The 12,951-nt window shown below is 43.0% G+C and overlaps 1 protein-coding gene across 50 annotated transcripts in view; it reads left to right on the top strand.

The window, feature by feature from the left end:
- Window positions 1-1,487: 1,487 nt before the first annotated feature.
- LRCH3 (leucine rich repeats and calponin homology domain containing 3) overlaps window positions 1,488-12,951 on the top strand; it is a 105,922-nt gene continuing 94,458 nt past the window's right edge. For 49 of the 50 annotated variants that reach the window (XM_054247241.2, XM_078354883.1, XM_002759777.6 and 46 more), the window contains exon 1: window positions 1,901-2,185. In XM_054247241.2, the coding sequence (XP_054103216.1) occupies window positions 1,924-2,185 (262 nt within the window). In that variant the 5' untranslated portion in view covers window positions 1,901-1,923. Of the gene's footprint in view, window positions 1,741-1,900; window positions 2,186-12,951 lie in introns of those variants that run through there. The other variant, XM_035278642.3, reaches the window with a different exon arrangement.

Genomic DNA, 12,951 nt, shown 5'->3' on the forward strand with positions numbered 1-12,951 from the left:
ATTACAGGCTTGAGCCACCGCACCCGGCCAAAAGCACTGCTCTTAAATAGCTTAATATCTTCTGAAGAATAACAATTTGAGGAAGCCTAGTTTAACAAAAACCTATGTATGCATTGGATAAATGTTATTTGCTGGGGCTGACAAATAAATCCATCACCTGCCATTGGGGCCCATGCTCAAACCACATATTGACAATTTATCGCGGAACTTGCTGAAGTAACTAGAATGTATAAAGAGTTTATAGAACAGTTCTCTGGCCTGCTGTTACTAATCAACTTTGGCACTAAGATTAAACATTTTTACAACTTCTAGCATTTAGCAATTCAGGGAAATGCTGATCGAGGTTTCACTGAAGAATTGGGGCTTGAATGAGAGGGTCTCTCCACCATTATTTTTCTTTTGCTCTCTGACATTAACTTTCTGATCTGTGGCCTTCATATCCTCCACATTACCACTATAAATCCTATCTGGATGTTTTCATGCTGATCCATCTTCCAATCTCACCTTCTAGCCTGTCCTACTTTATAACCCTTCAGGTTTAATTCAAAACCTAATTTATCCATGATATAGCTTTCTTTATATCACCTAGGCAAGCCCCATTACTCAATGCCGTTTTGGCTGGCTCATTCTCGAATTGGCCTGTCTGGATTCCACAGTCAGATTGTAATCCTCTAGGAAAAGGATTGTATCTGACAGCCTCTTCTATTTCCCATAGTAAATACTGGTTGATTAATTGTTGCTAAAATTTACATCATAAAGCAGAAATGGCGTCTTCCGTAAAAGAGGCTGAAGAATATGCTAGAGACTGGTTGCAATGTAAGTGAAGCCTAGTTGGTTTTAAATGAATTATTTTCTACTCTTTCCTTACTTGAGTGTTTTCAATTCAGAGCATCTCGTCGGTTCTACCTTTAATTCCCACATTTAGATTACGGTCAGATCATTTTCTGCTCCGCAGTTTTGCTTCCAGACCAACATTTTACACTTTAATACTAGTCTTGCTTTATCCAACAACAATGAAATCTTGCCTGAAGGACAAGTACTGTTAAAGATATTTGTTATATTTTCATTAAGAAGAGCTATTTTATAAAAGGGATGGACGATATAAAATACTTATAGAACGTTTTCAGTGAGAATTTTGAGCCCAATTAGCACGTGTGTTTTTCCCTCCAGCAACCATAGTTAAGTCCAGCAAATCATCTGGTAATACAATGAAGTTGGGAAATGGTTTCGGTCGCGTCCCAGAGGGTCCCCTCCTCTCACCGTGCAAGTTTCTGGAAGCAACAGTGTTAAGAAAGAATCCTAGCAGGGTGCGGTGGCTCACGCCTGTAATCCCAGCTCTCAATGTGGAGGCCGAGGCGGGCGAATCACTAGGTCAGAAGATCCAGACCAGCCTGGCCAACACGGTGAAACCCCGTCTATAACAACACAGAAATTAGCCGGGCGTGGTGGCCGGCGCCTGTAATCACAGCTACTCGGGAGGCTGAGGCAGGGGAATCGCTTGAATCCAGGAGGCGGAGGTTGCAGTGAGCCGAGATCTCGCCGCTGCACTCCGGCCTGGGTGACAAAGCCAAACTCCGTCTCAGAAGAAAAAAAAAATCCTAACTGAATGGTTAGGGTAACCCTGCGCTTCTCCGCAAGGCGGGGGTTTCGGTGCGGAGCGTTGCCTGAGAGCTGTTTTCGTGGAGGCATTTTAGCAATGCCCCCGGGAGGTGAGAGTAGGCGCAGCTCCGCATTTGTGAGGTGCGTTTGAATTTCCCCTGAAAAGCGAATTCTGTGGGCGGGGGCAGTCGCCGGGGCGCGCCGAGGGGCCCCGCCGCGCTACCAGTCAGGGAGCCGTCCGGGGTCTGCAGCCCCTTTCTCCGCCCACACAGCGGTGCGGCCGCGCATGCGCCGAGCTGGCAGACCAGCATCGTCGGCTGGGAAATGGCGGCCGCGGGCCTGGTCGCTGTGGCGGCGGCTGCCGAGTACTCCGGCACGGTCGCGTCGGGAGGTAACCTCCCCGGTGTTCACTGCGGCGCAGGCTCCGGGGCCGGCCCTGGTTCTGGCCCGGGCTCATGGAGCCGCTCTCTCGACCGAGCGTTGGAGGAGGCGGCGGTCACCGGGGTGCTGAGCCTGAGCGGCCGGAAACTGAGGGAGTTTCCCCGGGGAGCTGCCAACCACGACCTGACGGACACCACCCGGGCGGGTGAGCGGGGCGGGGGCGGGGGCGTCTCTGCGGGCCGGGTGGGGGGGCGGGTGCGGGGCAGTTTGAGCAGCTGGTCCCGACGCTCCGGGTCACGGGGAGCTGCCTTCCGGCCTGCGGGCCTGACCCAGAGCCTGAGAGGGCGGCGGGCGGCGGCGCCGCGCGGGGAAGGGGCCGGACGGGGTTGATGGCGGCGTCTGTGTGTCCGAGGAACGTCGGCTTCGGCCACGGCGGAGGTGGAGCCGCGCCCCGCCTCGGTCTCTGCAGGCCCTTTGGGATTTGGGGTGCCCGATGGCCCTTCCCTGCCGGGGACGTGGTGCGAGCGCTTCACGCCGGACAGCAGCGGGGGTGTCCGGACGCGCCGCAGTGCCGGGGAAGGGTGGATCTCGGCCCTGCCGTTTTTCGAAACTACGTATTATTTGTTTGTTTTTTTTTTTTTGGTCATAAAATATTTTATTGGAAAAAAGAGTCACCGTCTTCGCTAGAAGGGGTAGGGGCCCCAGAGACTTCGGGGACCCGGCCTCCAGGCCGAGCCGACGGGTTGCCGGGGTTGGGGGGGGCAGTCTCAGGCCGTGGTGGCCTGAGCCCCACCGCCGGGTCCCCGACGTCCAGGAGCCGGTGTGTGCCTGGAGACTCTGGCCGGGAGGGCAGACGCCAGACGGGGTGCGGGTGCAGGCGAGGAGCCGGGCGTGAATGCGCGTGGAGGCGGCTGTGTGTGCTTCGATGGAACCGTGTTCGGGGTGTTTGTGTGTTTAAATTGAACCCGAACGCTGGAGCTTCTTTCTTCGCTTCCATCTAGTTGCCTTACAGAATAAATACACTTGTGAAAATAACTGGAACCGACCTTCTGACTCCCGTTAGTTTCCTCTCCCACTCCTCATGTCCTCCAAAAACAAAAGTTGAATTAAACTGCTTAAAAAAGATGATTGAGGCCGGGTGCGGTGGCTCAAGCCTGTAATCCCAGCACTTTGGGAGGCCGAGTTGGGTGGATCACGAGGTCGAGAGATCGAGACCATCCCGGTCAACATGGTGAAACCCCGTCTCTACTAAAAATACAAAAAATTAGCTGGGCATGGTGGCGCGTGCCTGTAATCCCAGCTACTCGGGAGGCTGAGGCAGGAGAATTGCCTGAACCCAGGAGGCAGAGGTTGCGGTGAGCTGAGATCGCGCCATTGCACTCCAGCCTGGGTAACAAGACTGAAACTCCCTCTTAAAAAAAAAAAAAAGATGATTGCTATTCCTTTTTAAAGCATTACTTTGTGTTCTGTATGTTTTCGAACACAGGAAGGGGAACAAGCAACGACGTATTATTTGGTTTTCTTAGTTGTAGGGAAGAGTGTCTGGTGACCGAATTGTTCATGTTAGCAGTGCCGTCATCACTGCTTACTGCAGCCTGGACCTCCGGGCTCAGGGGATCTTCCTACCTCAGCTTTCCGAGTAGCTGGGACTGCAGGCACGCGCCACGACGCCCACCCAACTTTTTGTGGTGTTGTAGAGACGAGGTTTCGCCATGTTGCCCTAGCTGGTCTCGAACTCCTAGGCTTAGCCATCTGCTGGCCTCAGCCTCCCAAAGAGCTGGAATTAGAGGCATGAGCCACCGCGGCCTGCAGTACTTGGTGTCATATTTTAAAATCTCTGAGCACGTTTTCTATGCTTTGCACTCATTAAAGATTGATAGGTATTACATAGGATTCACTCATTTTGGAAAAGTAAACAGAACTAAATCACGAAACTGTTCTTTCCAAAGAAACTTGTGCTGTAGTATAAAATAGAAGAAGTTAAATGCCTGCTCATTTAATCTCTTGTTGGAAACAGTTGAATTGAATATTTTTTAGTGAATTATGGTTTTTTGCTAAGGTAAACATGAGCGGCCACTTGCCTTTTGTATGTGTTCTGGTGGACAGCATCTAAAATTATCATTCATACCCCAAATTTCCTGCTTCTGTTTAGGAGATGACTATATTACCCTGTGATGATTTTGTATTGGTGTGAGTCAATGCAGTGTTACTACATCAAGCCTGAAGCTAAAGAACAAGTTGATTACAGGAGTCTTATCTAGCTCATTATCTCACCTGCTTTTAAGTAGTTCTAGGAGCAACATTTTGAGTCCTTAAGAAATGTTTGATTGACTAAGAAAATCCAAGTGCATTTATGAAGAATAATAAGTAATACCAAAGAGGTTTTTTTCTTACTGTGTTCTGAATTTTTAAGTATGGTTTTGCCCACACTTTGTTTCTTTATAAACCAAATTTTTTGTTGGTTTTTTATATGGCCAAAAAGTGTAAAAAAGAAAATTAAAAGATTACAAGGTGTTTTATAACCGATTAGACTACATTCATTTCTAACAAGTAGTAATATCATTTATGAAGTATAAAAAAATCTTTGGCAGACCTTGTTAATTGGTACAAAAATTCAATCTGAATTGTTTTGTTTTAAACAGATAATTTAATGCTGATGACATCATTTATTGAGTATTCACTATTTGCAATTCATTGTGTTAGATATTTTGAAATACAGTACCTTGTTAATTGCACACAACAATTGTGGATTAAATATTATCCCCACTTTACATGTGAGGGATCACTTAAAGGAAGTCATATAGGTACTACCTGTATATAGTATTATTGGTAGAGTTTCAGCCCAGGTTCATCTAACTGTTCTTTCCGCTCTACCAAGCGACCTCTTTTTAAGTAGGTATTGCTATTTCTGTTTTTACTGATGGTGGAAACCAGCATTTAGAGATGTTCAATACTTTGCCCAAAGATCTGTGGCTAAAGGACAGAGAAGGGGGTATTAGCCAGGATTTAGTCTCATTTGAGGTGACTCCAAAAGCCACAGTCTTTTTTTATAAGCAGATATTTTGATTAATTTGGGAGTGACTTATGGTAGTTACTAGGTATGCATAGACCTTATAGAAAATTTATCATTGCTAAAGACTTGGATGGATTAAAAAAAAAAAAAAAAGGAAAAGAAAATTTAAAGCCAAGTAAAATTATTTGAATGCTTGAATGCTAACATATAAAAGTCGCCTCATGTACTGTTCTTCCATAATGTATAGCATGTACATGGTAGAGCTGTTGTCCTTTGAATATATATCCTAGGAAACAGCATATATTACCCAATCAGTTAGACATGATTGTTAATTTATTGGGAATGTTTTCTTGAGACTTTCTGTGCTGTTTATTTTAAAAGGTTAATCTGCCCAGGCCCGGAGGCTGTCATCTATAATCCCAGCACTTGGGGAGGCCAAGCCAGGCAGATACCTGAGATCGGAAGTTCCAGACCAGCCTAGCCAACATGGTGAAACCCCGTCTCTACTAAAAATACAGAAATTATCTGGGTGTGATTGGTGGGCACCTGTAATCCCAGCTACTTGAGAGGCTAAGGCATGAGAATTGCTTGGACCCAGGAGGTAGAGGTGGCAGTGAGCTGAGATTACGCCACTGCACTCCAGCCTGGGTGACAGAGTAGATTCTGTCTCAAAAAAAAAGATTAATCTCTTAGAAAAAAAGAATATTTGGGAATGGGTGACTGGATCAGTGGACGAGGAAAATCTTAGAAGAAATCACTGAAGACTACTTGGAGCAGAAAGGATATAACTTGGATTTCGGCAACCAGAAACAGGAAGGAAAGCTATTTTAGGCAGTGGTGGACAGTATGCAAAAAATTTTGGAGTATAAGGGACATCAGTTAATTTTGCCAGACCATCATTCAGTCCCTTCTGGCAACAATACTCCTACTCCAGTTTTCCTAGAGAACCACCCCTCTCAGTTATATGAACCCCATCCTGACATAGCGTATGCCAATGGCTCAGGCCTAGCTAAGAGTATACAGTCCATTGCTCTGGCCATAGTGATTGTTCAGAGGTGGGCACATTTTGCAGTCAGCACACATGAGTAACTGAATTTTTTGTTGTACTATTGAGAAAGAGGCATGCTTTGAGCCTTGCGGTTGCTGAGAGAATAGGATATGAGCCTAGAATTTACCAATAAGTAGAAAGCAAAGTCAAAAGATGGGAACAGTAAGACCAAGTTCTGATGGTGTTTGTACCTTTGGGTCACCCGCCGTTCCTAAAGTTAGTGCTGCCTCTGTACTTTCAAATTATATGAGCTAATAAATTCTCCTTTCTACTTAAGGTGAGTAGAATTTTTCTTTTTTTTTTTGAGACAGAGTCTTGCTTTGTCACCCAGGCTAGAGTGCAGTGGTGTGATCTCAGCTCACTGCAACCTCCACTTCCCGGGTTCAAGCAATTCTCCTGCCTCAGCCTCCCGAGTAGCTGGGACTATAGGCGCCTACCACCACACCTGACTAATTTTTGTGTTTTTAGTAGAGATTGGGTTTCACCATATTGGCCAGGCTGGTCTTGAGTTCCTGACCTTGTGATCTGCCTACCTCAGCCTCTCAAAGTGCTGGGATGATAGGCATGAGCCACCGGGGCCGGCCATAATTTTTTGATGACAAAAGGTCTTGACTAATACAGCAAAACTGCTCATGATGATATTGTGGCAAGACCAATTTGGTTAAAATAAATTATTGGATTAGAGAATATAGGAGCTGCCTTTCACATATGAGGAAGCTAGGTAGCTGATAGGTTTAGAGACAAGTCACCATTCTACAGACATTTATTGGCTAAAGGACTTTGGCAGTTATCAATGTACAGAGAGGACTCCCTGCCAGCAAAGAACTCGGGATTTGGCCGGGCACAGTGGCTCATGCCTGTAATCCCAGCACTTTGGGAGGCCAAGGCGGGTGGATCACGAGGTCAAGAGATCGAGACCATCCTGGTCAACATGGTGAAACCCCGTCTCTACTAAAAATACAAAAAATTAGCTGGGCATGGTGGCATGTGCCTGTAATCCCAGCTACTCAGGAGACTGAGGCAGGAGAATTGCCTGAAGAACCCAGGAGACGGAGGTTGCAGTGAGCCGAGATCGCGCCATTGCACTCCAGCCTGAGTAAAGAGCGAAACTCCGTCTCAAAAAAAAAAAAAAAAAAAAAAAAGAACTCGGGATCTAATGGGGAGATAGATAGGTGGAAAAATTTTTTGAATTCTGTAATAATAGCAAAACTTTTATGTTTTAGGCATTGTGCTACACAATGTAGAAGAAACAAAAATGAGGCCTTATGAATATTTTTAAATCTAGTAATTGCTTGGGTAGCTGCATAATAATAGAAAACTGTGAGGGAATGAAATCCTGGTAAACTGAAAGCATATTGAAAAATGAAAATGTACAAATGCTGATTGAATTTATTAAAAAAAAAATAAAGGACAGAAGGAGTCCAAGATAATGTTAAGCCTGTAAGACTAGAAAGATGGTAACGCTGTTGCTTAGAATAATAGCTAACATTTATTGAGGTCTTAACATATTCTAGGTATTGTGCTAAGCTGTGTGCGTATGTGTGTGTGTGTGTGTTTGTGTGTATCATGAACAAGAACCATAGTGAGTTGTAAATACTGTTTTTGACCCCATTTTACATGTGAGAAAATTGAGGCTGAGGAGATTAAATAATTTGATCAAGGTCTCACAGCTAATAAGTGACAGAACTAGGATTCAGTTTCTGATACATTTGACCCTAAAATTTGTGTTCTGGATCACTAATCATACTGAAAAGTTTGGTTCCTGTAATTTGTTTGGTTTGCCTGATACCTTTGAAGGATTGTAGCACATCTAGTGAATTGTGTGGGGCAAATAGAAACTAGAGCTTTAGAATCTAGAGTGACACATTGGGAAGCCAAGGCACGTGGATTACCTGAGGTCAGGAGTTCAAGAGTAGCCTGGCCAACATGGTGAAACCCCATCTCTACCAAAAATACAAAAAATTAACTGGGCATGGTGGTACATTCCTATAATCCCAGCTACTCAGGAGGCTGAGGCAGGAGAATTGTTTGAACCCAGGAGGCAGAAATTGCAGGGAGCTGATATCATACCATTGCACTCTAGCCTGGGCAACAAGAGCAAAACTCCGTGTCAAAAAAAAGAAAAAAAATCTATGCTCAGAGCTGTTTGGGAGAAAAAAAAAAGAATGTGGAGTGAAGTTAGGGTTACAGAATAAATTCAAGAGAGTCATAGTGAGAGTCTGTATGATTCTTGGAGGGAGGGTGTAGAGAATGGAAAAGGTAGGCACTGACAGCTGGGGGAGATACCAGCATTTTAAAAAGTGGAAAGAGGAATCAGTCTGGGAAAAAGCAGACAAAAACAGAAAAAAGATTCAGTAACTAGGCCAGTACTAGAATTCATAGAATCCTAAAACTAGGCCAGGCGCAGTGGCTCCTGCCTGTAATTCCAACACTTTGGGAGGCTGAGGTAGGCAGATCACCTGAGGTCAGGAGTTCGAAACCAGCCTGGCCAACACGGCAAAACCCTGTCTCTAATAAAAATACAAAAATTAGCCAGGTGTGGTGGTGTGTGCCTGTAATCCCAGCCCCAGTTACTCGGGAGGCTGAGGCAGGAGAATCACTTGAATCCGGGAGGCGGAGCTGCAGTGAGCCAAGATCAACGCCACTACACTGCAGCATGGGTGACAGAGCGAGACTCCACCTCAGAAAAAAAAACAGGTTTTTAAAAATCATTTTTATATCATAGAGAGTGGAAAGGTAAGCCACAGTCTTCTTAAGATTTCCAGTGCCGGGCGCGGTGGCTCACGCTTGTAATCCCAGCACTCTGGGAGGCCGAGGCGGGTGGATCATGAGGTCAAGAGATCGAGACCATCCTGGTCAACATGGTGAAACCCCGGCTCTACTAAAAATACAAAAAATTAGCTGGGCATGGTGGCACGTGCCTGTAATCCCAGCTACTAAGGAGACTGAGGCGGGAGAATTGCCTGAAGCCAGGAGGCGGAGGTTGCGGTGAGCCCAGATCACGCCATTGCACTCCAGCCTGGGCAACAAGAGCGAAACTCCGTCTCAAAAAACAAAAATAAATAATATGATTTCCAGTAAATGCAACAGATTATATCCAGAATATATATAGAATTTCTACAAACAAGAAAATGACAACCCAGTAGAAAACTGAGAAAACACTTGAACTGGTACTTTGCTAAAGAGGAATTCCAAATGGCCAATAAATATTTGGAAAAGGTGTTCAACCTCATCAATAATCAAGAGAATGGAAAATAAAACCACAGTGGGTACTACCTTAAAAGTTGGTAATTCCAAGTACTGGAAAGAATGTAGAGCAGTGGAGACACTCATACAATGCTTGTGGGGACGTGAATTGGAACGTCAACTTTGAAAATTTGTGTTCTTGATCACTAATTACACTGACAAGTTTGGTTCCTATAATTTGTTTGGTTTGCCTGATATCTTTGAAGGATTGTAGCACATCTAGTGAATCGTGTGGGGCAAATAGAAACTAGAGCTTTAGAATCTAGAGTGACACATTGAAATGATCCAGTAAAGGTTAAAATACACGTATTCTATGACCCAGAACTTCCACTCTGAGATATATCCCCCAGAGAAAGTTATGTATATGTATACCAGGGTATATAGTATGTATAAGACTGTCCATAGCATTATTCATATTTGACAAAATAGAAACAACTTAAGTGATGATCACCAGTAGAATGGATAAATCAATTGTAAATTTATATTATTTCACAGCAGTGAAAATGAATGAGCTATAACTATATGCAGTTGCAGGAATGAACCTTAGAAACATAATGTTGAGAAAGTAAAGTATGAAGCATGATATATACAATACAAATATATGAGTAAAGTACGTAAGTGCTAAAAGTACAAAGAAAAGGAAATAATTACCATAAACATCAGAATAATGGTTACCCCTAGGGGAGAAGGAAAAGGTCGTGATTAGGAAAGGGAAAGGGGGCTTTGTGTTGGGAGTCAAAGGGATATTTCTGAAGTATTGGGAATATTCTGTTTCATGACCTCAAACTTCCTCTACTGCTGCTGTCCAGAGGGTTCATGTGATGAGATTGGGTTTACCAAGATTGTGCCTCTTTTGATTAATTCTAAAGCCAACCGATTAGTAGACTTCATTACATCTGCAAAATACGCTCTTCCACCTAAGGAAGATATTCAGGTATTATATCCTGTATTCACAGTTCCAGGGATTAGAGTGGTGTCTTAGTCCGTTTTGTGCTGCTGTAACAGCATACCATCTAGACTGAGTAGTTTACAATGAACAAACTTGTTGGCTTACAATTCTGGAGGCTGGGAAGACCAAGATCAAGGTGATGGCCTTCTTGCTGTGTTACATTTTGTTGAAGATTTGTATCTATATTCATCAGTGATAGTGGCTTGTAATTTTATTTTGGGTGTCTGGCTTTGTTATCGGTAATGCTGGCCTCGTAAAATGAGTTTGGAAGTATTCCCTTCTCTTTAGTTTTTTTTTTTTTTAAGAGTTTGAGAAGGATTGTCATTAGTTCTTCTTCATATGTTTGGTAGAATTTAGCAGTGAAACCAGGGCTTTTCTTTGGTGAGAGACTATTGCTGATTCAATGCTTATCCATTAATCTGTTCAGATTTTCTATTTCTTCATGATTCAGTCTTGGTAGGTTGTACGTTCCTAGGAATGTTTGCATTTCTTCTGAGTTACCCAGTTTGTTGGTGTATAATTTTTGAGTATTTGTTGACTGAATGGATGGATAAATGAGAAGGTGTTAAGAAATGATTGGGAGCCTATTCACTTTCATAGCTTTGGAAATAGTGACAGCTGACTGCTGTATAAAGTAACTGGTTTTAATGGGGACACTAGAAGTTTCAGTTGTACTAAGAATTCAGTCAACATTCTCAAGGATAATGCTAGTGAGTATGCTTCTCTTTGATGTGAAAAAGTCAAGCATTCAGAACTTTTTAAATTGGTGTCATAGAGGATAAGAGAAATGATGTTACATGTGCTAAGAGTTGGTCTCTCAAAATATATCCATTGGCAAAATGTCAACTGCTAGATATTTGGAAACTTTCACAATAGATTCATTGATTACAATAAAAGGAATAAAAATTTTAAACCTTATATGTAGTGAAGGAGGCTTTCTCTGTTTATCCAGTGTTTTCGACTTTGGTAGTTATGTAAGTCTCACTTGTGTAAGGAAAATCTTAGATAATGTGGTCATGCTTTTAGCCTAGAAAATTTGTGGTTTCTGGCCATCTGTTATCAAGTGACAAACTGTAGCGTATTGATTCTCAAGCTTAGTGTGCATAAAATCACCTGGGGCACTTTTAAAAAAATATGCATTCCTGGGTCTGATCCCTAGAGAAGTTCAGGAGATCTGGGGCGGAGTCCATCAAGCTACATTTTTACCAAGCATCCTGATGGTACTAGGTGCAGGTGGTTAAGAACCACTTGAAAAATACTTCCTTAGAATTTGCTACCTTAAGCCAGGTGTGGTGATTTGCGCCTGTAGTCCCAGCTAGTTGGGAGGCTGAGGTGGAAGAATTGCTTGAACCCAGAGGTGGAGGTTGCAGTGAGCTGAGATTGCCACTGCACTTCAGCCTGGGGTGACAGAGACAAAGTGAGACCCTGTCTCAAAAAAGGACCCATTTTGGGGGTGGCATTAAGCAAAGAAAGTTATGACACCAGTTACCTTGTTCCTAGGATATTGATATGCTGGGCATACCATGGACATGTATATGGCCAGGGTTCAGTGTGATGTTAGCAAGTCCTTGCCTCAGCTGTACCCTCCCTAAGTCATATTGGAAAATAAAAAAGACTTCGTATGTCATCCTAATAGGTATAGGAAGGATCTAGAGTGTCAATTTTCTTGAATTATCTTGTCCCCACTCCTATCCTGAGGACTGGGGCTTTCTACCCAAAATTGTTATACCAGAAACAGGGCTCTATTTCTCATTGGTGTATTTGTTTCTAGTATCTACTTTTAAGAGACTATTACTTGCTCAGTTGCTTATCTTGCTTGTGAAGACAATGTTTAGTAACACTAGGAACTACAAACATTCTTGTGGTCAAATCAACAGTGACCATCATAAGTTTGTTAATTTTGCTGTTTTATCATAATACTTGCAGTTAGTAAACACTTCCTTATTTTCTAACATAAGAATGACAAGTAGATTCTATAGGAAAGTATAGAATCTATCTCTACCTTGATTATCCACTCCTTTTTTCACACAAGGGGGGATTTTTCATAATAGGTATTGATTTTTTCATAGTACCCTTCACATTACCTTTTCTTTTTAGGATGTTTATGAATCTTGGAGATTCAGAATGTTGACAACTGACTGTACCTGCTGCATTCCATACTCACATATCATTGCTTAAACCATGTGTAGCAAAACTTTCCTATTCCAATATTGATTAATACTGATAACCTGACAATTATATTCTAAAACCAAAAGCTCTTGTAGGTTCATCTCAGTTTTCCCTCTCCTGATAAAGAAGTTGTTATCCTTAAGGAGGCTTGGTTCCTTTTAGTGAGCAGTAGAATCCATATAGGACTACAGGCTGTGTATTGGGGCTCGTTGTATAACATTTTCACCTCAACTGATACCAGACAAGAAAACAATAAAAACAGTTCAGCTTCTTTCATTTGAAGGAGGAGGAGCCTTTCAAATCATGAATGTGGTCAGTTTTAACCCTTATTTGGCCAAGTTCTTGATCCTAATATAGAAGCTTTTAGATGGATACTTACTGATGTCGTATTTGTGTTACCAACTTTTCCTGTTTTCATTTCCAGCATGGTCACATTTTATGTGCTGTGTTAGTATATATTATACCAAAGTATATTTTGAATTAAAATACATCAAAAGCTTTAGAAATATTAACCTTTAAATGTCACCTTGTAATTACTCATTTTTA

Source organism: Callithrix jacchus, chromosome 17, assembly GCF_049354715.1.
Source record: "Callithrix jacchus isolate 240 chromosome 17, calJac240_pri, whole genome shotgun sequence".
Lineage (NCBI taxonomy): Eukaryota > Metazoa > Chordata > Mammalia > Primates > Cebidae > Callithrix > Callithrix jacchus.